The sequence below is a fragment of the Hyperoodon ampullatus genome, assembly GCF_949752795.1.
Source record: "Hyperoodon ampullatus genome assembly, chromosome: 9".
NCBI lineage: Eukaryota > Metazoa > Chordata > Mammalia > Artiodactyla > Ziphiidae > Hyperoodon > Hyperoodon ampullatus.
The window spans coordinates 76,968,438-76,994,835 of NC_136922.1; the positions used below are offsets into that span (position 1 = coordinate 76,968,438).

At 40.5% G+C, this 26,398-nt stretch overlaps 1 protein-coding gene across 5 annotated transcripts in view; it reads right to left on the minus strand.

The window, feature by feature from the left end:
• Window positions 1-277: 277 nt before the first annotated feature.
• CTTNBP2 (cortactin binding protein 2) overlaps window positions 278-26,398 on the minus strand; it is a gene marked incomplete at both ends in the record, with an annotated part of 160,527 nt that continues 134,406 nt past the window's right edge. For all 5 annotated transcript variants that reach the window (XM_079711406.1, XM_079711405.1, XM_079711404.1 and 2 more), the window contains 9 exons: window positions 278-493; window positions 3,954-4,055; window positions 5,057-5,189; window positions 6,392-6,455; window positions 9,802-9,984; window positions 10,341-10,540; window positions 12,826-13,004; window positions 16,306-16,493; window positions 16,665-16,817. In XM_079711406.1, coding sequence (XP_079567532.1) covers window positions 278-493; window positions 3,954-4,055; window positions 5,057-5,189; window positions 6,392-6,455; window positions 9,802-9,984; window positions 10,341-10,540; window positions 12,826-13,004; window positions 16,306-16,493; window positions 16,665-16,817 — 1,418 coding nt within the window. The remainder of the gene's footprint in view (window positions 494-3,953; window positions 4,056-5,056; window positions 5,190-6,391; window positions 6,456-9,801; window positions 9,985-10,340; window positions 10,541-12,825; window positions 13,005-16,305; window positions 16,494-16,664; window positions 16,818-26,398) is intronic.

Below are 26,398 nucleotides of genomic sequence, written 5' to 3' on the forward strand. Positions count from 1 at the left end.
TTATGACTTTTCTATTATAAAACTACTTGAAAAGTGGGTATAACTTCTTGGTATTGCAGTTCAATCCTACAGAACTGAAAAAAAAACCCTAAATGTTGATTATAAATACATTTTACAAAAAACTGAATAGTGGTCCTGCACTCATACTTTATATTGCAGTGAAAACATTTGATTCATTTGAAGGTATTTACATCTTGTTGTCCTTGGTTTCTGTGTGAAATATACAGAAGAATGAGAATATTGTAGGCAGGCCTATTTGTTAGGTTTTTCTGCTTGTTCATTTTTGTGTAAGTTTCAAATCTTCTTTTGAATTGTTTATTTCTATTTGCCTTGTATTACTGCTGCTGCTGCTTCTTTTGGTGTTCTGGGAACACTGGGTGACTTTACTTCTAGGAACAGGAAGAAAAGATTTAACTCTTGAAACACCCAACTCAGTCTTTGATTTACCGTTGCTGCATTCAGTCGCTTGATGGCTGCTGAGAGGACTGACCTCCTGTAAGAAAGGCAAACAAAATAGCTTGTCAATTTGACATTGTTCCTAACTTCCTCCTCTCCGTCCCTGAGCATGCATGTAGGAGTTTCTGTCTTAAGTTCTCATGAAAAAAATGAACAAAAGACAATGGAGGGGAGAAGCTAAATGCTTAATGTCTTATAGACCCACTGGCTGATTTTCATTAGGTCCTTTGTGGTATCACAAAAGTGCTAGACACAGGAGTCAGTGAATCAAGTGCCAGAACCTGGAGTCTCCTCACCAGCTGGAGCTGTATGAAATCAAATTGGACTACTCCAACCATTTCTAAGCAGTTCTACAATTCAACTCTTTCACCTTGAGCACGTCACTTAATTTTTCTGCCTTTAGATCTAATTAGACTATTACTCAACACATTTTGAATGTTTACAAGACAAACACTGTTCTAGGTGCTTGGCTTACAGTAGAGAACGTAAAAGAGCACCATGCTTGCTCTGATGGAGCTTCTGTTGTAGTGAATTAAAGTTCCTGCGTAGCAATTCTCTGACTAAGGAGCTCAAGATCTTCCATTCTTGGAAACTGCATGCTCTTGTTTTTCTTTTTTTTTTTTTTTTTTTTTGTGGTATGCGGGCCTCTCACTGTTGTGGCCTCTCCCGTTGCGGAGCACAGGCTCCGGATGCGCAGGCTCAGCAGCCATGGCTCACGGGCCCAGCCGCTCCGCGGCATATGGGATCCTCCCAGACCGGGGCACGAACCCGTATCCCCTGCATCGGCAGGCGGACTCTCAACCACTGCGCCACCAGGGAGGCCCCATGCTCTTGTTTTTCTAGTGTTTCAGAACTCTTCTGGACCTGGTCTAGGTCTCTCATTTTGCCCCTGAGGAACCAGAGTTGGATAGGTGAGAGTGATGATGCTGGGATAAGACCTTTTATTCATGCTGTTTTCCCTGATCTTGAGTTCACTTGGGTAGGCCTCACTTCATGTTTGCCAGGTCACAGAACTGAACTCCAGTGAGTATGGGCTGTGACAGGTGAAGAGGAAAGGGTTCCATGGGAAGAAGGAAGGGTGAAGATAGACATGGGGCGGTGTAGGGTATGTTGTTGAAATAGTAAATTACATGTAAAAATAAGTTATGTGAAGTTTAAGGACATATTTGGAAAGAAATGGGGTGGAAAATAAGGAGGATGAGAGATCAGAGGTATGGGTTGGAGAGCGGGTCTAAGCCCTGGCTGCACATGAAAATCACCAAGGAGCTTTTAAAAACCCCAACGTTCAGGTTGTACCTTGGACCAATTACAGCAGAACCTCTAAGGCATGTGGTCTAGGTACCGGGGATTGGAGAAAAAAATCCTCAAGTGGATTTCATTATGCTACCAAAATGAGAACTTCTGCTTTAGGGGGTTTAATTTGCATCTTAATGAGAAGAAAACATTTATTAGTATCTACTCTCCTGATGATTTAAATCTGTATTTATGTAAATATGGGTTTTTTTGTTTGTTTTAAGAAGGCTGGCTGACATGCTACCTGATTAACAGGCCCCTCTCTGGCCGCATAGGACAAAGTGATTTCAACTAACACAGACAGCTCTTACTTCTAAAGGGAATTACTTCCTGATAATAGAAGAGGCTGGGCATCTAACCAAGAAATGCTCGCTGACTTTTTCACGGTAGAAGAGGTATGAGCCTGTGAAGCTCTCAGGAGGCTGGCACATGCCAAATGAGTATACTTCACCCTCTGCTGGCAGGTTCTGAGAAGAACATGTAGCCACGGGGAACAGTCCTCACAATGCGTTCAGTGGGCAAAGCAATAGGGGGCAGCTTTCCTCCTAATACCCGCATCAAACCGCACATTTAAACAACTCTGTGGTTCTTTCTGAAGAGCCCAGAAAGTATAAAATGATCCATTTTTTAAAAAGGTCCCTTGTAAAACAAAGCTTAGCCTACTTTCAGTACTATTTTTCTGGACAGTACCTTATTGTAGCAACCCAATATGGTCCTGTGACAGAGAAAAAGAGGTACAGAACTGTCTTCATTATACAACAGCTGCCAGTCACTACCAGTCAACCTTTTTATGTAGGAAAGTGACTGGGCCCTGTGGACAAAGAGCGGCTCATCGCACCCCTTCCCACTGACTGCTGCGCAAGGAATCCTGAAGAGGGGTCCTGGAGGCCCAAGAAAGGTGTTCTGAACCACAGCTCCTGAACAAATATTTTCCAGCCAGAATTCTCTGCAGGGACCCCAGGTCACCTCCTCAGTCATCCTCCCTTACCTGCTCTCCAAACTATGCTTTTGCTGTGCTTCTAAACTGTTCCCAATTGGGGAAAAAAAGCAAATACTATACAGAGTAAACCAGACAGGTCATGCTCTTCTTCACAGATCATCATGTTATATATTTTTTATACAAGAACTCAGCCTTGTTAATATTCCCCCCAACACACACAGGCTCACACAGCTTCGCGCGTGACTAATCAGGACTGAAACCTAAGGAAGAAGCCGTGAGAGAGCAGGGGCAGGGGAGCCCAGGGCTGTCCGGTGATCAGAGGAGGGTTAATAATGTAACAGTCTCACCAGGCTGACTTTATGAGTCTGCTTTCTGCACTCCCCCCGGCAACAGGTTTGTGTCAGCTGCCGTGCGAGGGGATGAGAACAGGATGTAAACCACAATGGACATGGCTTGGTGAGCAAACCACACGTTACTAAATGCCTCTTACAAAATATGCATCCTCATAAAATCACTACCGGATAAGAAGTAGTTTTATTGTTTCTGTTCACCCAGGAGTACCTGCTGGGCCATCTCAACTCTGGGCATTTATTAACCAATCGTATAAGTTATTTCAAGAGGTTAAGGAACTCTATTGGAATCCTGGCTCTTCTGTTTGACATTCTGACTTGTTTTTAAAGAAAAGTCTCTCACTGAAACATGCATGATATGGCAAGTTAAAGTAAACCAGAATGAGATTTTTTGTGTGTGTAGATCTTTGTTATCACTCAGCACTTTGCTAAAATTAACTCCAATTTTCCAAAATAGTGCTCAAATGAAATTCAATATCCCATTTTAAAATACAGCACAAAAGACAGAAAGTTACATTAGTTCTAGCTTCGGCATAAACAAATGAAAACAAATGGAAAGGACACCCAAAATTTTGGAATCAAATAGAAGGAAAAAGAATGCTTTTCTATGTGATTCTTTCAAGCTATTATCCAAACAATAATTTTTCTAAACAAATGAAAACAAATGGAAAGGACACCCAAAATTTTGGAATCAAATAGAAGGAAAAAGAATGCTTTTCTATGTGATTCTTTCAAGCTATTATCCAAACAATAATTTTTCTAACCTTGATTTCCTAGTGAACACTTTTGCCTTTATCCTATTTATTTCCCAACTATGGTTTAAAAGTTCCTGTGATGCACACTGAAAGATTTGTGAAGTCAAATTCCACAACAATCCTTCTTTGTCCCATTTTGGAGGGAAAGGGGACACTTACCTTTGGTGACACTGGCATTCTTGGATTATTAACAGTTGCTGAAAATGCAGGGTTGTTTCCTGAACGATCAAACCTCCCTAAATCATCCCCGGAATCAGCAATCTGGAAAATATACAGTTTATCAAGTCACTGTGGAAAACCCACAACAGAAGTGTGATCTTTCTCTTACTGTCAGAAGCTCTACAGAACAGACCTTTAAGTCCTATAATGTTCATATGAAGACTTGAAGTCTTCATGTGAAACTAACGGCAAATGCATGAGAAATAGCCTCTAAGAAAAAAGTCTTTTAAAGTCAGAAGAAGACAACCAGATAAGCCCTATTAAAAAAAAATCACTTGGCACAAAATGAAAGGATATAAAATTTGCGAGATTTTCATTGTTACCTTATTTTTCCAGAGGTTAAGTATTTCGACTCATTTCCAGCAACATTAAATAAGCTAGTCAGTTCTACTTTGTCCAGAGATTATGACTGTCTAAATACAATAGGTGAGTCTTTGGGTGGAAGCTGCACAAGTTCTAACTACCTTCTTATGCTCCCTTTCAAGTAAAAGGCATTTATCAAGGAAGTTTGGTCAAATTTGCTGCAGATATCAGGGTGCCAAAACAGGTTGAACTTGATGCTGTTAATGCTTCGAGATTTTGGGTCACTGATTTCCATATTTGGATCTCAAATTTCACAGCTTGAAGACTCTGACTAAACAAATTACACAGGCCACTTATTTTTTTTATTTGTAAGGAAAGTTGCCGTTCTATCCAGAACACATGGCTGCTGTAATGCTCTCTTACTGACTGGTGACTTATGGGCCAAAGTTAGGAATATGAAAAGGATGTATTGGTGTAATTTGTGGTAACGCAATTAATGTATGCAATTTCCACTTCAGGTTTTTCAGAGAAGCTGTGCTAAATAGAGCTCCCTTATTGTAGAAGGGGTATTTTGGAAGAAAGGGCTTTTCTAAGCAAGGTAAGGGATGTTCTGATTTGGAGCATTAACATGCTATTTGATAAGGAATTTCTGTCAGGGAGTGAGTTATGATGTGGCTCTAAGAAGTCTCTTGGCTGCTGGGTGGAACCATTCAATGTCCTCCCCCAAGCATCCTGCTTACCTTGCTGATATCAGATTCAGATTTGCTGGAGCACATGCTCTGAAGTTCCTTGACGAGGTCCGCTTCATCATCCGAACCCAGAGAGAGTCTTTGATCCAAATTCAACGCCAATGATAGATCATTCTCTAGAGACCTAAAAAGTTTTTAACATCCTTTAAAGACATCCATCAATGTCACTTACACAACAACCCACTCCCACTGGATTTTGAAAACTCCCACTTAAAATTCTCAGTAGGGTAAAATTTTATTACACAAAGAAATCTACTTTCACTTAAAACATTCCAGTCTTACTCTTCCCTCTTCTTCTCTGTCTCCAAAGATAAAGCTAAGACACTGTGTGCAGGGGGCAGTGTGATAATGGAGTAAATATGAATTTACCACATTTTAGCAATATGACCACAGGTCAGGTTTTCTTTTTGTCCTCAACACCTCACTCAGTTCCTGGGTTCCCTTCTCTCTAACCAATTCCTTATACGTACAACATAGAGTTATTACAATTATTATATAGGCTATTGAATACAACAGATCTAACAGTGGACCCGGCAGAAACAAGCATGTGATGCAGATTCAATGACCCCCTTCTGTAATTCTGTGAACCAGGGCACAGGGTCCTCAATGTTACCTGCCAAGTGACTTAGCACACAATTTACTGGGCTACACTGGGGACCTATTTACAAACTAACAAGCATTTTTATTCTATGATAAATAATTCCTTATTTCAGCTTGCTTACAAGTTTGGAGGTATAATCAACAATTCCCTAGGAGCGACATAAGAAAAACAGTAAGTCATGCTAGGTTTCTGTAAATCTATCATTAAAACAAAAAACGGGGCTTCCCTGGTGGCGCAGTGGTTGAGAGTCCGCCTGCCGATGCAGGGGACACAGGTTCGTGCCCCAGTCCGGGAAGATCCCACATGCCGCGGAGCAGCTGGGCCCGGGAGCCATGGCCGCTGAGCCTGCGCTCCACAATGGGAGAGGCCACAACAGTAAGAGGCCCACGTACCGCAAAAAAAAAAAAGAACAGTCATCTAAAAGTCTGTTTAAAAGTTCACAAATGCAGGATGTTACCATATCTTTGTCAAATGCATTAATAATAACTATCAAATTTGGTACAAAATGAAGCCAATGATATTTCTAACCTTTTAACAAACTAAAAGCAAAACAGGCTTTCTGTTAAGAAACTTTTTTTTTTAGAAATTCATTCATTAGATTTTAGTTTAATACTAGCATTTAATTACCTTTTGCTTTTTAAAAAATTAACAGTGTAATAGTTGCACAGACTAATAATGAGAATGTGTATTGTTTGTTATGAGTTAAATCTACAAGGGAAACTTACTTTTGTTTTGACAGAGAAGCATTCCTGTTACAATTCAGCTGTAATATAGTCTTATTTTTGATACCTGTTTAAAGAAAAAAAATGTAATCATTTCAACAGAATGTCCCTGTGCATCTTGAACTCTGCATTTAAAAGAAACGGGCTATGGACTCTGCTGTATTTTCATATTGTTTTTGGATTAAATCCATCTGTTGAAGCCCTGTGGAAGGTCAGGGAATGACCAAACAACCTCATGTATTGATATATTTATGACTAAAGACAGTACAACTCACACCACCTGAGGCTCAATTCAGGAATCCTCAACTCTGCTTTCATCAATGGACCCCATTCTAACCAGTCAAGTCCCCACATCCTTAGGCCTTTGTTCTCAAAGTACCTAAAAAGGGGTTAATACATGCCTTTTGATGATGGTAATTTCCCTTTCTCTCCCTTTGTTTGCCTTCCAACGTTACTGACTAGTTACTGACTATGTAGATCTGGAGCAGTTTTTGATGTCTGAGCTCCATGATATATTACAGTGTGGGTGGCCTTAGTGTGTAAAAATTTAACTTTTAATTGCTTTGCGTTTTATGGAAAACAAAATAGGAACAGTATACAAAAAGTCACAGCATTAAAACAAATACTGCATATCACACCAATGTTCTTCAAACTGCATATTTCAACCCATTTAGAAAATAGAATAGGAAATATCACATTGCACAGGTTGCAGTAAATATATAAATTTGTATCGGTTATAGATACATGCAAATGCACAGGTTTGTGTGTACTGGTCAGGCTTTAAAATATATTTCTATTTCTCATTGTGGGTTATGATCAAAAAACTTTGAGAAACACTAAACCATTTTAGACTCAAAATGTCTGTTTCTATAGTACACACTCATAAGTTCATTAACACAGTTGCTTCTGAGTTAATTCTAAAATTGTACGAATGGTGCTAGCACAGATTAATCTCTAAAGAATGATTTTGAAAAGTAAGTCGAATTTGATATATCTTGATTAAAAGCAGATCATCAAAGAATCTCTGTATGTTTCCTCATCCATACTTTCATCATTATTGTCAGAAAGCAATGACTAGTAGGTTTCCCCTAATTACCATGTAAGTGCACAGCCTTGGGCCCTGCTCTCCAGAAGCCTATGACCAACCCCTCAGCCTTGGTTTAGGTCAGGAAAGAAAAAGGCTGTGTCTTTGTTAAATTTTATGAGTTTCCATAGTGGTCTGCAAGGAATGCAAAACAGTTTTTTTTTTTTTTTTTTTTTTAAAACCAATGATGTCGAAAAATCAACCCAAACATTGTTGTAATAATTTTTTGTGTGTGTGGTACGCGGGCCTCTCACTGCTGTGGCCTCTCCCGTTGCTGAGCACAGGCTCCGGACGCACAGGCTCAGCAGCCATGGCTCACGGGCCCAGCCGCTCCATGGCATGTGGGATCTTCCCGGACCAGGGCATGAACCTGTGTCCCCTGCATCGGCAGGCGGACTCTCAACCACTGTACTACCAGGGAAGCCCTGTTGTAATAATTTTTATATCAAATGTAATTATTAGAAAAAGTTGCTATTATAAAAAAAATTAAAAACTAGAGGCATGTCCACCTTTGGTCCTTAACCAATAAGTGGTTCATGCACCTAAACACTGGCCAATGCATTTTATAAATCTCTGCATTGAAGTCAGTGTAAACTATGGTTGCACACAATTTTATTCATCAAAGTTTTCATGTTTCAAAGAATATTTGATATATCCAATAGCTGTACAACTAATAATTATTTAAAAAATATAAATGAATTTAAAACAATTTATAACTCAATTTTGCCTGATACAGTCTGCCAAGTTAGACTTATTTCCATAATATTGTTTTAAGTTCATATTCACTTTACGGATTTTGTTTGTCAACTCTAAAGTATTGATATATATTGACAATGCTTATTGTTCAGGAAAGCAGCTGGTCCTGAACCCTATAGGAATTCTAATGAACTTGGAAATGATACAGTGAAAAGCCTGCATGGGTGTCCTCCTTTGAGTACCATGGATTATTATGAGTGGCACAGACTGAAGAAAACAGCATTGGACTCGCCAGGAACGAAAACATGGATTGCAGAACCCCCTGTTTGTAGAAGTGATTTCTAGCAGGTAACCAAGGGTTTCTGAGCCTCAGTTTTGCTCTCTGTAAATGGAGATGATAATCCTCATCGTAGAGCTCTTTTGGATACTCTCAAGGGATAAACAGGTAAAAGGTATAATCCTTGTTACAGATACGTAATCCTTGTTCAGCCTGAGGGAGACTCTTTGCTCTACTGGGGGGCTAGAGTCTCTTGACTTTATTTCCTGAATCAAACACTCTAACTTTAGGAAGTAAGGGCAAGCCTTTGGGATCAGAATGTATCCCATTATAAATACATAAAACTTACCTTTACAATGAGAGTTTATATTTTTTTTCAGTGACTGTCCATTCAGTCATTTAAAAAAGTGCTCACAATTTATTTTCACATACTTGGGGTAATTACAAAACTCTGGCATGTACTGATATGGTTAAAACCATATTAAATTTTTATTAAAAATCAATACATGCTTCAATATAAAAATATAGTAACAAAAGCAACTTTTTCTGTTTTAAGAAAGATAAGATTTTAGGCATCATATTCTTTTATTTAGCAACCCCATTGCTGTCAACTTGCCATAAAATTACATAAAAGAGAACATTTTGGGGTGCAAGGGGGCTCTTGAAGACCTAAATTACACCTAACAGAAATCCACAATGCGTATGAGGTTGGAACATCTTTTCAAATATGATTGCCTTTAGGGAGGACATTTAAAATTTGTACAATTGATTATGCTACTATCAAAGCCAAAAGGAAGAGGTCTAATAATTTATTAGAATGTAAACTTTATGAGGGGAGGTATTTTTATCTCCTGTTTTCACTGCTCTATTTCCAGTGCTTAGAATAAAACTTGGTACACAGTACATCCCATGTATGAAAAAAATGTGTAAAGCTGACTCACTTGTAAAGACCTTAAACTGGTATCAAATACGTCTATAACACATTCTTCTAAAAATTTAAGGTTGGCTTAGGAAAGCATGTTGGCATATTTCTTTCATGTGTCAATTTGTATTACATAAATATAATTGTGTGCATCCCAAGAAAATCAAATTAATAAAAAGCAAATGACCATTAACATGGTAAAGATTAAATTTAATTTCAGAATTCTAGTATGAAAGATTATTTTTTCAGATAGGGGGCTCTCAGATATTTTTGGAGTGTAACTACCACGTGTTTTATTCCATGAAAATATGCATCTGAAATACTCAGAATTTTGCTTTGTTGAATGCAGAGTGATAAAAATAAAGCATGTTTGCATTCAGAAACCACCTCATGGATGCCCACATACGTGTGGGTGACATGCCTGCCCTCCTTACCTTCCTCACTCAGGTCCGGCTTGTTCCAGGTGGGTGAAGAGAACCGGCCAGACTTCTTGCGAGGACTGGTGCTCACCTTTCTCCAGGCACCACTCTCTTTCTTCTTGCTGCAACTGTTGTAACTTGAAACTATGGATAAAGGGAAACTTCCTCCTTTGAAATCAGCTGTATGCTGGTCTAGCTCTGAAATAACAGAAACCATGTTTTGTCAAAAGGACAGAAGCAATAATGCAGTTTCACAGAGTCAAGTAAAATCCAACATTTCTAATACTTAAAGAAATAGCCTCTTCAAAATCACAGGCTTGTAATACCCAAGCAGGCGTTTTGTCAACCAGCAAACTTTACTTTGAAGTCTGGTATTTAAACATGAGCCAGTAATGAAAAAAGAGAGAGTTCTAAAGCTGTGTTATGCAACATCCATTACATGGAGATAATTTCTCTCATTACAAAGAGAGAAAATAGAGCGCCCTAAAGACAAATTCAAGCAAGCATTACATAAGAGTGTGAATTTCCTCTCCTCCCAGCATGAACCCACATACCTGCTCTCTGGAGGGGACAGCCATGCAGAACAGCTTTATTAAGCAAGATGCTGAGAGCAGCTCTAACCACAGCCTGCTGTCCCTGGCTAGGGTTTTTAGTTGTTTGCCCAAGGCTGGGTTGTCTTTTCACAGAGGCTCTTGACAATATCGCTTCTTGAACTCTGGGTGCAATGACAGCATTCCACAGCTTAGACATCCACCTTCCGAGAGAGGAGTGGGTTTCACAGTTAGGACCAAGCCTCTCAGGAATCACACACAACTCTACGGGGAACAGGCTGGAAGACTGTGAAACAAAACCTAAGTGTTTTTATGAACAGGCTACCTTTCCCAGGTCATTTTGGAATACGTGAAATTATCCAACACCAAAGTAGTTTGAATTTGCCTTAAAAATACAATGTATTTCAAATGAAACTGCTAACATGTCTCTCGCCTTTTTCTTTATAAGATCCTGGAGTGTTGAATAAATGAATGCACAAATAAAATTAAATATATGGAAAGGGAAAAAATACATGGAAAACTTTATAGACTAAAGAAGTCTGGAAAAAGATTTCCTGAAAGTCTGTGTCTAAATAGCTTAAACTTATTTGCCATTTTCCTTAATAAGACGCATATATTGTATTTTAGTATTTCTGCAATTGGGATACATTTTATGATCCCTGGCAAATTAAATCTGCCTGCCCCAAGGCAGGGGCTCAGCGTCTACACGTGGTGGGTGAGCCCTGTAGAGAGGGGATGGGATCAACCAGCCATGGCCTCAGGTGGACTCTTTGCATTATAGCTGTAGCTGCTGCGGGACTTCAGCCCAAATGTGGAGCACTCAGTGCCAATCAAAATTCCTTCAAAAAAGATTAGACTTTGTTGCAGCATTAAAAAACAGTTAATACAGTTAAAGGCTGTAGACAGAACTCCATCTCCCAGAATAGGAAAGTTTTCAAAGTTATTAGATACTGACATAAGCCTTTCAAGACCGTTAAAACTATTTACTCAGTATCAAGCATCTATTGTCAGCTGCTTTGTTAATGTCTAGTGACACGTAATTCAGGAAAAAAAAGTACAGAAGAAAAAAAAGTACTCCTAAAGGTGCTGAAGGGGTAAATATGATATAAGCTTTAGCTAAAACAATATATAATTTTTTTTAAAAAGGCAGTTCCTTAATAGGGCTGTTGGGAGATAACTCTCCATGGCATTTCTGTACCTCTTGTGTCAGCTGTTGCTCTGGATTATCTTTTCAAGGCTGTTTTAGTATCGTAAACCGACTAGGAAAAACAGAGACAGTGTCTCCTTCTGGAGCAGAGGGCAGATTTGTTTCCTGACGATAATGAAAGTTATATTTCCTTCCCGGGCAAAGCGTGGGCAGATTTGCCAGCATCCCTGTTAGAAAACTGGGTGATTCCCAAGCTCACAGTTCCACAGCTTTGATGCAAAGCCAGCATCCACCTGGGCCACTATGCATCACCCCATAGGGCCTGAGGAGGTGGGGAAACCAATGCAAATATGAAGCCTAGGCTGTGGCTGTGCTGAGTGATGAAGTGCTGGGTCAGAGGCCACATCCTGAATGTGGCAGGCTAACTTGTCAGCTTGCAGATAAGGTAAAAATCTCAGAGCCTCTAGCTCTTGACAATGACCATGCAGCAGACAGTAAAGGCCAAAACTGGTTCCTAAGAATCTTGAGGCTCTGGATGTTAAAAAAAAAAAAAAAAAAAAGGCTTAAATTTACTCATGATACTGATAAAGAAAGGGGTAATTAAATGAATAAATGTATTTCTGCTTTTTAACAAGAAATTGCTGTATACTTTTTAATATAGCACTTCTTGTGTTCCCTCAATTAGCTGTTATTAAACTGATAGTTTGTCTTACAATAGAGAAGACATATTATCTGCATATCCTGCTTTCCAAAATAGATTTCTGTCCAGGATGCCAAAAAGTACAGAATCAAATCTAACATCGAATCACAGAACCCTTACTAAAGTAAGCTGGATGGTGACAAATTTTTTCCTCCTTTCAATTTCCTTCTAATTTTCTATTTCATTAACCTTACTGTATATATGTCTGTTTTCATAAGCTGCTCTAAAACACAGTAAGTACATAAGCCTCATTAATAAAAGAGGAAGATTTTCAATTCATCAACAGAATGTAAGTGGGCTTTTTGGGAGGTGGGGTAGGGGGATAGTTACAGGATACTTGACCTAATGTCTCATGTGGGCCTTCCCCAGGAGACACTGCCCAGCAAGTCACACATGAGTCTGATGAAAGTTTTGTAAACAGAGGGAAATTGGGATCTATCTAGTCTTAGCAAAATAGTTTCCTTAGGAAGTACCCACCACATGAGTCATGGTCGTCCTCTGACAGGAGCACAGGGCACTGGCTTTCCGTGTTCATGACAAGAGGTGGCACAAGGTGTCCCCTTCAGCTTTCTCACCCCCAAACATTCCCAATCAGCCAGGGCTCTACTTTAAATAGGCAAAGAAGGATCAATGACACTTACTTCACTGTCGCTTGGGCATGCCCTGGGATTACAGGACAAGACAGGAAATACTTTGGTCCAAGAAGTGCTTCCGGTGTGCCCAAGCGGGCCAGGCACGAGTTGAGCTGGCGCCAGACAGCCAGGGCCCAGTCGACCGTCTTGCACACGGGGTCGCAGGGAGAGGGCACCTGACCCCTGAACTAGAGACAGGGAGGGGGAAGACGGGGGCTTGGTTTAGAACAGTGCTTCTTGTCCTTTTGTTTCGAACACTCCAAAACTAAAAATATAAAAATTCAAACTGTAAAACAAAACTGTAGCCAAATCTGATTTTAACCTTCAGTTGGGGTGGCTGGAAGACGGCTAGGTAATAACATACTCTATGACGTGTGTTAGCACGAGATACAGATACAGATCTGTAGCTTATTACGTGCAGTGAAAGGATTCAGACATGATAGTGCAGTAAGACACCCTGGATGAGGTGTCTTACTTGGATGAATTCTTAAACATCAATTCGGGAAGAAATCATTTTTCACATGTGTACAGAATTCCTCACAAGGTCTTGCAAATAGCAGGTGTTCAAAAAAGGATTCTGAATAAATGAAATTAAAATTACATTAAATATTTGAATATTTTGGGTAAGTTATAAGATGGCATACCTGGATCTGTGGCATGTTCACCTTGTATTACTTCTAATTTCCCTAGAAGGAAGGCTCAGCTAAAATGCTAATTTCATCAAAATGGTCTGACAGCATAAAGAAGTATATTTTCAAATTTTAAAATGTGCAAATTTTAAGTAATACTGTATAACACACACAGTTGAATGGGAGAATTATATCTTATAGTTGAATAGTTGAATTATAGCTTATAAAAGGTCCCTTTTTGGTAGTACAGAAGGGTCACAAAAGGACAAAGATTTATTTATTATGAGGAGAAATCTCTCAAATATTTAGAAGTCAGATACAGCAATTGACTCTGTATTTTATAAGAAAGCAGATTCACATAAATCTCGACTTTACCAAGGAATTATGATGTTAAGACTGAGGATAATACATGAATGTTTTTATGTCCTACATGAAGGGATAGAATTTGGCCTAGAAAAAATGAAAGAGTGGTTCAGTGATTCTAGCAGCTCCGTTAAAGTAACATCACTTTGTTACATGAGGCTTTGGGATATGTTATCATAGTTTCCCTTTTCTTCAAAGGAGGAACAATCATATTTCTCCCACTTTCTCTGATCCTCTTCCAGCGAAAATGAGATCATGTGCTACAATTAATAGCTGAATATTAATTTCCTACTAAAGAAAGTATAATTATTTTTATTAAATACTAGAAGCCTGGTATTGTCCAAAAAAGGTCTGCTTACTTATATCCCTGGAAGAAGCTGGAAGAAGTAATTTTGATCACGTGCCAGTGTGCTTCTAAGTGCCCCCAAATATTTGGTTCCATCCTGCAGTTACAAGATTTCTGGCGTTTTGCAGGAGTCATTCATTCCCATTGTACTCCTACCCCGGAATCCTTTTTATTAACCTACTTGAAGTGATTCCTGATAAATGAAAGGCATTACCTCCCCTCCCCTTTCTATTCTTCACAGCACACCCCACTGGCCCATTCGCAAACACAGTGGAGGAAAGTGTAGAGCCTGAAACTTAGAACTTTCCTTTCCAAATAAGTAAAATCAATCCTTTTCAAACTATGCTTACCAGAGCCAGAGGAGGGAAAAGGAGGTATACTCTACCAGGGAAGGTGTACCTTTCAAGGAAAAATAGCATGGCCCCTGCGCAAGAAAGACACGCAAATTCGTGAAGCGTTCCATGTTTTTCTCTTGGGTAAACCAGGGATTTTGATGTGTCAGTGTAGGCTCCTCTTTGATAAGAAAAGGCACCGTTCTGGTGATAATGGAGGAGGCTATGCATGTGTGGGGAGCAAGAGGTAGATGGGAAATCTCTGTACTCTCTTTTCAGTTTTATTGTAAACCTAACACTGCTCTAAAAATAATAAAGTCTTTAAGAAAAAAAAAACTGGTATCTTTTGCAATTATTTAGGTGAATTTTTTGGCAATAAGATTTAAATATTAATAGTGATGAAGTTAATGGAAGTATCAATAATCTGAAAAGCTGTATACCTATGACTGTCTTTGCCTCCCCTTTCTTCCTACTGGTTGAGGTCATAGATGTGCTTTGGTCAAAAGAATATATTTACGACCAGGCAACTGACTTTTAGCAGAGCTTGGGACAGAGGATTTCTGATTCAATTAGGAATTTCAGATACTAATGCAAATCACCACTAGCAGGCACTGTTCACTGAATTACCAAGGGCATTCCCATCCCACACTTCTCCCTCCACCCGCCTCCCATGGCGCCAACTCCACAAACGCATGTACGTTCACACACTCTAACATAACAGACACTGAATTTTGTTCAGGAACTTGGTGGAGAGCTTTGGCCTTGGGAAGGTATTCTAGCCAAGGTCTCTGGTGGAGAGGTGTACATGAAACCAGTCTGGTTAATGAACCATTCAGGGAAAATCTTCTTTCTGGGAGTTTCAGAAAAAGATTCTTTCCCCCTGATGAGGAGGAGACAAAGGAAGCCGAAGTTCCCTCTCTGCACAGCATCCTGCTTCCTGCCTATGAACAAGTTTGTGTGAGGGCGTGATGCCCAAAGTCCTGCAATCCTGAAGGGAGGTCAAGAAACTCACCCAGACCTGGGACCTGACATCACAAAAGTGTGAATGGACATCATCAACACCTACTGCAAGGCATCTGGTTATGTAAGGGAAAAAAGCCTTTTTCTGTGTGTGTGAAGCAGCTAACAGTGGGGTGTTGTGTTACCTACAGCTTAAAATCCTGTGCTGATACAATGAAGATCCTGTCCTCCAAGTGTGGCCCAACTGTGCAGGATTAAATGATAAAATCTTGCTAAATCGAGCTCTTTTATTTCAAGTCCACCCAGACACTCAGCTACTGGCCCAATTTATGAATATTAAATAGTGATATACTCGAGTTGGTCAGCACTGAATTAATTTTGTTATCTTGATAGAATACAGAATATTTTATTATTCTGAAAAATCACTAAAAGTGATTATTATTCTTGAAAATGTGCCAACAGATAGAGATTTCTAATTTTCTTTCATGTGACTTTTTAATAGTGCACTGTAACAAATATTAAAACTAGCTTGAGTGATGGATAATGAAGGCTCCAAGGAAGCAGTAGCTTTTCCTTAAGAAGAGTGATTAATTTTCTAATCTTGTTTCCCACAGCATTTAGAACTTGGAGAGACTCCTCGAGAATAGTTAATAAAAAAAGTAAAACCTATTTGCTGTTTAAAATACTTAATATAGTCCAGAAACTGCTATGGGTTTTACATGCATTATCCTATTTAACCCTTGCATATCCCCAAATTTTACTTGCTGGAAGCCACACAGTAAGTGGTACAGCTCAAGCCTAGATCACCTGACACTAAAGGCCCCTTTCCCAGCAATAGGCTGTGCCTGTGGTTTGTTACCTTATTCACGACTTTCCTCCTTAGGAACCTCTGCAGCAGCCCCTGCATGGGCTCGCCATCCCACCGCAGCTGTACCCAGCGGAAATGCTGCTGCACCAGCAAGTCGGAGCCCTGGAGACAGGCCTTGGCAATGGTTCCCAACAAAAAGCAGTTCTCATGAAAGTAATAACATTCGGACGTTCTGTTTCCTGAAACAAACCAAAAGCAACAGTCCAACCTCAGCAAGCCACAGTAGGGGTCAAGTTCAAATAAGTGAAAGAAAGATGACCATGAAGCATAACATGTGCTCTGGGAAACAGAAAGATTAGAAGGATCTCAAAGCAGCCTGCTTCTCAGCATGGTCTCTCTACCATCTTTACCTTTTTGGAAAGTACAGGGGCTTTCAGTGCTGCGATTTTCCAGAGGCCCCAAAAAGTCCCCCAGTAACTCAGACAATGAAGATTTTTCCAAATTCTCTAAGATGATGATGATTTTCTTGTTAGCAGGAGATTGTTTCACTGGGATCAGACATGCTGTGGTCAAAAAGGAAATTCAGTGATTAAAGATTTTACAAAAACCTATACAAACTGGCAAAGATTTAAGTGTTAGCAAAGACGTGACACAATGGGAATGCTCTGACATTGCTGGGAGACTATAGGATTCTGGAAAACGGTTTGGCATTACTGAATACAGTTGAACATACACACACACAATGATCCAACATTAGTTCCACAACAGATCCCAAATGGAATCAACTCGTATCTCTACCAACAATAGACTATACAGGAGTATATTCATACAATGGATATGAAAGTGAACAAATTACAGCTACAAGCAACTGCATGAAGACTTGTCACAAACAATATATTAAGAAACAAATCACAAAAGGCTACACACAATATGATGCCATCATTTGAAGTTCAAACAGGGGAAACACTAACCTTATAATTTAGGGATTCATAGATAGTAAAACTATTTTAAAAAAGCAAAGAAATGATTATCACAGAAGACAGACTAGTGGTTAGCTCCATGTGCCCCACCCCTTGTGAACAGGGGTGGGGCACATGGGCCCATTCTGGAAGCTGGGAATGTTCTATTTTGTGACCCGGTCAGTGGTTAAATGACAATTTTATTTTAAATTATTCATTGATCTGTAAAAATAGGCGGTATGTATTTTATAGATGGATATTTCAGAATACAAAATGTTAAAATCCTTAAATGATCTTTAAATTACACATATGTAAAATATTCATAAAATTATGGAGACAGGACCTCAGAGACCAGCAGGTCCCTCCTTTCATTTTACAGATCTCAGAGAGGTTAAAGAGATTTGACTCAGGTTTCAGAAACAGTGGTAAGGAAGGACCGCGATCTTGGACTTGTGAGTCTTATTTTAGGGGTCCTCACACTAAAGATGGGGGGCTGAACTGCATGTCAACCGAAAGTGAAAGATGGAAAGTAAATGGAAGATTGCTATTATATGTAGAAGACAAGTCAGTGGATAAAATGTAACTGAAACAGTGCCTGGGCAACTGGAAACAGTCAAATGTTGTTAATATTGTAGTTGAAATATATATATATATATGTATTTATAAATAATACTTCCTATATACCAATGAGTAAAAAATTAAAATCACTTTTTAATATTTTAGAAGATTCTAAAATGCCCTAGTCTTAGCTAAGTTAACCTTGCAAAAAAGATTAATTTAAAATTCTTGAGAGTGATTTTGTCAAGTATTCCACTTTTCACAAACACTTATGAGAGTACATTATACTCCATTCCGCCTCCTAGTTACTATAGACACAAATACATTTTCACTTTCAAAAGAAGTCCCTGTAAATGAATCTCTTCTGAGATTGAAATAGCTCTTCTGGATGCTATAAAGCTTTAAAAACTAGAAGACAGGAAACAAAGCCAGCCACCTCTCAACTGAGTTGTATTTGTTGGGGCTATTACACTAGTGTCTGGCGTGTGCTGCGTCCCCTTCCACAGAGCTATTTAGTAAAGAGTGCTACAGTTCTATGCTTCTCAGGTTCAAGTGTTATTTCAAAAATATGTTATGAAGTATGATAAACGTATAGTTTTTTAAAACAACAATGATAAACTAACAAATCTTTTATACCCAGTGATTAAACAAAACAAAACCCAGCAACAACAAAACCAGCTTGAATGGTCTATGTATCTGCTTTTCTGTAACTAACGACTGAAGGTCTCCAGTTTTGCCTTGATTTGCGTTAAGTGTATGGCTAGTTCCAGCTAGAATGTGTCTGCAGGAACATGTAATTGCATCTCAACAAATGTTTTCCAGTGCCCCCTTGATGTACATACTATGCTAAGCACTATGGAATGCTGGAGGTGACTGATTCTAACTGGGGGGATGTGGCATTTAAAACTGGACCCATTACGAGGAATGGCATCTTGACAGATCAGAAAAAGGCTTTCTAGGTTTAAGAAACGGCATAGGCAGAAGAATGGAGGCCAGGCAGAGCTCAGTCCTAGAAGGGACCAGGGCTTCAAACCAAGGTCAGAATAGTTGCAAGAGTAGCATGACAGACAGCTCAAAGCTGATGCATGTGTCTAGTGAGGACAGGCTGGGAGCTTGGGTACAGAGTCACATCAGTGGAATGGAAGCCAGGAGCCCCATCTGTGGGCAGTAGGGCAGCAGGCTGTGTCTTCACTCTGGGCTACACATTACAGTCACCAGGGATCCAACTCCAGAGGTTGTGATGTAGTTGGTCAGTGCTGGGCCTGGGGCATTGGCATTTTATGTGCAGCCAGGGTAAGACTTGCTGATATGAAGTCTCAGAACCCAGCCACAAATGAAAAGCAGAAGGCCCAGGATGTCATGTCAGAAGGGAGTAACTACCAGCTCTGGGGACCAGTGGAAGTCTTTAAGGAGGGGATAAACAGGATTTGACTCCTGCTTTGAGATCTCACTCTGGTGTGAAGAATTGACAGGAGAGTGAAGAAACAAGAAAACACATCTACAGGCTCTCACTGCTGAGGTGAGGACAAGAGGTAACAGGAGCCTCATCCAGGGCCAAGGCACAGAACAAAAGGATAGTGTGAGATGGAGTGAGCATCTGGATGGAGTGGTTGATGTCTTGAGAGGGGTGGAGAGGGAAGAGCAGAGACAACTCAGAAGTTTCCACCGGAGAAGAGGCCATGCAGTGAATGGAGACAGAGAGCACATGAGCAGGAAAACACTTGAGGCAGGGGAGGTGGTGATGGGTTATGTTTCAGGCCTGAGTGATGAGTGAGGCATCGCTCTTGAGATGTCCAGCAGGGGCTGGGACCAAAGGATGGAAGCAGCAAGGGAGGATTCAGGCTGGTAATAAACGAGTTTATAGGATTGCAGGAGTTCTCTCGGAAAGACACAAACTCATTCTCCTGAGTCCACAAGCAAGGACTGTATTGTCAGTGACTTAATTAACGCCACATTTAATGGACAGCTTGTGCCCTTGACAAAAGGGGTGTGGGGTGCTGTTCATAACAGTTGGGTTGGGTTTCCACCTCATCTTTGTTCATCTTGGTCTCCTCTGAGGTACCAATCAAGGGTCAAACAGACTGGGTTTTTTGGTGAAAAGCTTTGTCTTCAACGCTGCTGGCCTCATATGTTCAATTTTTTCAGTAACATCTGCTTCTCCATCTGACCACTTAGGTTCAACAACCTAAAGCAAGTTGGTCCAAATGTAAATTTCATTTTAGTTGTGAAATAGCATGCCTAGTTCAAGTTATTTAACATGGTTTCAATTCTAAAATATGAACCAACCATAGAAACAGAAACTCGTTACACCTTTGGGTTTGAAGGATTATTCAGCCTCTGATCAGGGTTCATGGAGACATAAGATGGCCACTCATCCCAAGTTATAGCTGGAGATTCCTTTCGGCCTATTGTTGGAAAGTCAGCCATTTGGATTCCCTTTGCCCCATGCTAATTCAAAGCCCAATTTCTGAAATTAATCTACCCTTTTTTTCCCCTGCTTCCAACTTTATAGGTATGTCAGCTTGCCCCTCTCCAGAGGTCAGTAATCTTAATCAGACACTCTCGCTTGGCTAGGCTCAGGGCTATAGTCCAGTTTTGCATACCCTTGTATTAAAAGTTCTGTATAGCTAGTCTAGAGCAAGACTCATTGGCTTAAAAATAATTAACATATCACATTTATAGTTAAATCCAAACTCCTTTATGTCTAAGGTGACCCCAAGTCCATAATCTGCTCTTTGGAGATGGAAGCAGCCCATCTTTTACATTGTCCACTTAAAACAAGGCTCTGCAGGGATGATGCTCTGAGTCCAGATGAGAAGCAATGGACAGACCTCTAAAGAGCCTCCAGTAATGCAGGGTCCAAGGAGGAAACTCATTTATGTAGACTTCAATTACATATTATTACAGTAATTCTATCTTTATTACTTCTGAAGTAGAAAGTTCTCTCAGGAATCCTAAGTATTATTTTAAAATACCAATCTAGTGTTTAATTTTTTTTTTTTTTTTTACTACCACTGTCACATGTAATTTTAAAAAGTATCTGTCTTGCTAGCCTAACTCAATACCTTATACTGAGGAGAAATATGACCCAATTCTAATACACGTTCACCTCCTTACCAAATAATGGAGCCATGTGATGTGACGGTCTCTCACAAAAGTCAATATGAGAAGGAAGATGTTATTTTAAAATAAACACAAAATACCCACTGCTTGCATAAGTGCTACGCCATTCTTTTTGAACTGATCTTCTGTTCTACATTCTTTTCTTCACTGGCACCATTTTAGTCTCCATATAAGTTTTAGATTCTTAAAGCTAATTATTTAAAAAAAAAATCTGCTACTCTTCCTTCTTGTATTTTTTCACTCATACACTTCTTTTATTCATTCTCTATGTCTCTTTTCACTGGCTTTCTTCTACAGAGTCGTAGAGAGGAACATACAAGGTAATGTATGTGCTACGCCCATTGGAAGATGAAAGTTCACATTCTAACCTCCAGCTGAATGTAAGTAGTTTAAATCTTTTTTTTTTTTTTTGAGAAAATAAAGTTAGAAACCAGGAATAAGTTTAGAACACCTAATGAATCAGTATATCCTCACTTGGTAGTCATATGATTTGATCAGTTTACTTTCTTCGTAAAAAAAAAAAAAAAGCAAGACAGTAGCTGATACATAATTCCTGTCCTCTAATTATTCTAAAAGCTTAAGTGGAACAGCCTAGAAGCTGCTTTTCTCTGATCCAGATCTCAGCCTTCTCTACATTCTGTCCTTTTCCATCACCCTTTGACCAAAAGAAAATTCCCTGCTAGGGGCTTTCTGCACTACAAAAGAAGGGACACCACACCACTGGTCCTTCCCTCTGGCTCACTTGTGATTCCCTGGCACTGCTCAGAAGCTTCTGGTGTCCCCATCGACTCAAAGTGTACGTTCTCTGTTCTCCATGATCTCTTCATTGGCCACCAGTCAGCAGCAGTGGGGCCTACTGCTATGAAAATGACGGTGACAGTGGATGGAGTTTTAGAAGATGAGGATGGACAGCAGCAAGGGAAAGATCCAAAGCCAGACGGTACTGTTCTTGACATAACACTCAGAGACCTTCAGCCACTGGAGCCACTGGAGTATAACAGCAGGAAATTGTCATGAGCAGTTTTTTATTCTAGGGTGAGCCCTCTGGAAACCTGCAGAGGGCTTGTGGAAGGAGCGAGAGCAGGGGAAATAGAAGGGTTAGTGATGAGGCCTCCATAGGCCCTTGAGCAAGAAATGATAGGCGGTAGGGGGACTGGAGAGCAGGAGGTGGAGATGAGATATAGGAAGCAGATTCAAAAGAACTCAGGACTGACCAGACGTGGGGAATAAGCCAAATGAGAGATCTATGATAAGCTCCACTTGCTAACTTGGGTAACTGCACTCAAGGTCTCAGCAGGTGAATCTTGTGTTTATATCTTACTTTTGTTATTAAAAAAAAGAAAGAGGGATTTCATACATATAAATTACTAAGCCAAATACAGAATAAGAATCCTTTAATATTTGGAGATGCTACACTATTTCCTACATAACAGAGTGGAGATTTTTTGTCCTCAGTCTGTCATTCGAAAACCTCCTTTTTTCAAATCCAATTCACTCTATTTTCATGCCCTATCATCAACTACTGTCTCAACAACTTCTGCACTGTCTAATCTCACTTCTTTCTACCTCCACTGTTAGCAAGTTCTTCCACTTGCTGACAGCTAAATATGATTAACATTCCCTTTTTCTTTGCACATGCTACTTCTTGTATCAGGTTCATGCACTTATTCAACAAGTAATTATTGGCAATCAGTGTACAAGGTGGAATGAAAGAATAAGCTATATTACTAGCCTTCAAGGCGCTCGTAACATGTGTGTGGGCCAACACAAAAGCCCAAATAATACCCTCACCGCCTTGAACTATAGTTAGGTGGGGCACAGAGGTAAACAAAGCCTACTGCTGTTCATTAGAGGTAGTTGGCATACCTGGAGGGGTCAGACAAGCCTTCATTTGGGGGCGTCCTCAGAGTATTTAAACAGGGGCTCCCATGTCTATTTTAACCAGTCCTGTACCACGCAGTACTTTACATAGTACCTGCCATGCAGTAGTTATGGGTGGGTGTGTGTGGGGGGGCAGTTTGTGTGCTTATTCTAGATGAAATTTGAGAGTAATTCTAGATGAAAGCTGCAGCATAAACAAAGATATGGAGAGTGGGAAAGCAAAGGACATGTGAGGAAGAAATACTGTATTCTGCTGGAGCTTAGATACCTATTTTTAAAAAGGGTCAGATATTCCAAAGAAGATATACAAATGACCAATAGGTACAGGAAAACAGGTTCAACATCACTAACGATCAGGGAAATGCAAATCAAAACCACAATGAAATATCACTTCATAACTGTTAGAATGGCTGTCATCAATAAGAGTTAACAAATGTTGGTGGGGATGTGTAGAAAAGGGAACCCTTTCACATTGTTGGTGGGAATATAAATTGGTGCAGCCACTATGAAAAACAGTATGGAGGGTCCTCAAAAAACAAAAAATAGAACTACCATATGATCCAGCAATCCCACTTCTGGGTATATATCCCAAGCAAATGAAATCAGGATCTTGAAGAGATTATCCACACACCTGTGTTCACTGCAACATAATTCACAAGAGCCAAAACACAGAAACAATCTAACTATCCATCAAGAGATGAATGGATAAAGAAAATGTGGCATACGTATACAATGTAATGTCATTCAGCCATGAGAAAAAAGTAAATCCTGCCACTTGTGACAACATGGATGGACCTTGAGGGCATTATGTTAAGTGAGATAAGTCAGACAGAGAAGGACAAATACTGCATGATATCACTTGTACGTAGAATCTAAAAAGGCCAAACTGATGAAACAGTAGAATGGTGGTTATCAGGGGCTGGAGGGTGAGGGAAATGAGATGTCAGTCACAGGGTACAAACTTTCAGCTGTAAGTCGAATAAGTTTCAGGGGTTAATACTGTATCTGTTGTATACTTGAAAGTTGCTAAGAGTAAATATTAAATGTTCTCACTGTAAGAAAGGAATGGTAATTATGTGACGTGATGGAGATGTTAGCTAATGCTACAGTGGTAACCATTTTGCAATACAGAAGTGTATCAAATCAATGAATTGGGGCTTCCCTGGTGGTGCAGTGGTTCAGGGTCTGCCTGCCGATGCAGGGGACATGGGTTTGTGCCCCGGTCCGGGAAGATCCCACGTGCCGCGGAGCGGCTGGGCCCGTGAGCCTGGCCGCTGAGCCTGCGCGTCTGGAGCCTGTGCTCCACAACGGGAGAGGCCACAACAGTGAGAGGCTCGCGTAACCCAAAAAAAAAAAAAATCAACAAATTGTATACCTTGAACTTACTCTATGTTGTATCTCAATTATATCTCAAAAAATTAAATTAAATTAAAAAGGGTCTGATAAGCAAATTAAGTGGATCAGTGTCCTAGAATGGAAGACCCTGAATGGGACTGACATAGTTCAGTGGGTGACTGGGGCAGGTGGGAGTCAAGAATCACAGAGCGCTTTTAATCGGGGGTCTGGTGGTCTGTGAAAGATGTTCAGGGAGCACAAGAGGTAGGCGGAGCAGCCACTTACAGGAAAGAAGACAAAATATAGTAAAAGGAGGCATAAAGTGGGATGGTACCAATGGGGATGGATGAAAAAGGCACACTGAGATCCATTTGGCAGGACATGACCATGGACTGGCTGTGGGACAGGAGTGAGGGGTCCATGACACAGAGGACCTGGGGGTTCCAGATGGACCTAACATGGCTTAAAAATTAAGACAGTTGAAAACATTGAAACGTTGAAAGAACAACCTCCCAAATGTTCACTTAAAAACCAGGATGTCTGGCTTCTTCTTCCAAGTCACAAGACCTCACATCACTGAGTCTACACTCAGCTGCTCGCAGCTGGGAGCTGCTGCCCTCGTGGCGATGGAGACAGGCTTCCCCTCCCCTCCAGCCCCAACCAGCCTGATTCACCCCTTAATGTGGCTTTTTGCACCCGTGGGCATTTAGGTTTTCAATTCTGCCAGGGAGACCTGAGTTCCAAGTATGAGGTGCCAAGACACTCACCAAACTTAGAAATTAGGAAGAGGAGTTCTTTCTAAGAAGATGCTCCCCAAGGATTTATAAATGCTGAGGTGGTCACCTTCGCATCCTTCTTGACCTAATTCACTGTTCTCAGATTTTTCTTTCTCTAGCTAAGTTTAGAGCAGCATTCGGTCTAATTGCTATCTACTCTGATAGGGTGAGACCACAATATTTTAACTTCTTACTCTGAAATGAAGCAAGACTGAACACTGAAAACCATAGGGGGCTTTTGTTATAAAACTAAGGGGAGAAAAAAAAATTTTGGCAGGTGAGTTTTTGAGGAGCAGCGGTGGGCAGTGACTCGGGTCCGGCTGAGGAGCCGGAAAGCCTAGTTTGAGTCCTACTGTGCTGCATCCTCACTGCAGGATCCACTGCGTCCCCACTGCAGTGTACTTAACCTCTTGTCTCAGGTGTTTATAAATCAGGGTGTTTACAGAGTCAAAGCTTAATAAACATTAGCTATTGTTAGTATCATTATCAGAGAAAACAGCTTTTCTCTGTAGCTTACTCTCACTAGTTTCTGGCCAAAGACTGGCCTAAGTACTAGAGCAACATTCAGATTCTGGCGGGATTTTCTTGTCCCCAAAATGTGCTTCTAGGCTTGTGGATTCCTCAGTTCCCCTCTAAACCTGCCTCTTAATTTTACTTCTTGACTTAGGAACTCCTGGTAATTTCCTTCTTCCTCAACCTGGTCACCAGCTGTCCCAGCCACAAGGTATCTCCCTTGATCACAGCTCCAAAGATAAGTATCACCCCTCTCCCTAAAAAAGAGACCTGAATTCACATTTCAACTCACCCTTCACCCAGCTCACAGTTCCCTCCTTCACCTGCTCCCGAGGGTCCCTGTGGTTTTGAGCCTCTGGAGACCAGAGGTTGGTCCATTTCAGTTTTTATTTCACTAGTCATGCTATATACTATGCAGAGTTACACTAACTCCACCTGTGCTGAAGCTTGGGGTGTCATGTTCTGGAACCTAAGATAGAAAGTTTATGAAAACTTTATATTAAGAAACATGTTTGATCACGGTTCTGCCACTATGTAGTTGTGGTAAGTTACTGAAACTCTCTATGCCTGTTTCCTCACCTTTGAAATGGAGATAATACCAACTTGCATAGGGCTGTTGTGGAGATTAAATGAGTTAATTAATGCACGTCATGTGTTTAGCAAAGTGCCAGTCAACGGCATACTAAGAATGATGTGGAGAAAGCAGTGCACCCAGGTGCAACAATAGGGATGCTTTCATTGTAGAGAATTTATGAATAATAATAATATTTATTAAAAACCTATCTCCTGGGGCTTCCCTGGCGGCGCAGTGGTTGGGAGTCCGCCTGCCGATGCGGGGGACACAGGTTTGTGCCCTGGTCTGGGAGGATCCCACATGCTGCGGAGCGGCTGGGCCCGTGAGCCATGGCCACTGAGTCTGTGCATCCGGAGCCTGTGCTCCGCAACGGGAGAGGCCACAGCAGTGAGAGGCCCGCGTACCAAAAAAAAAAAAACAAAAAA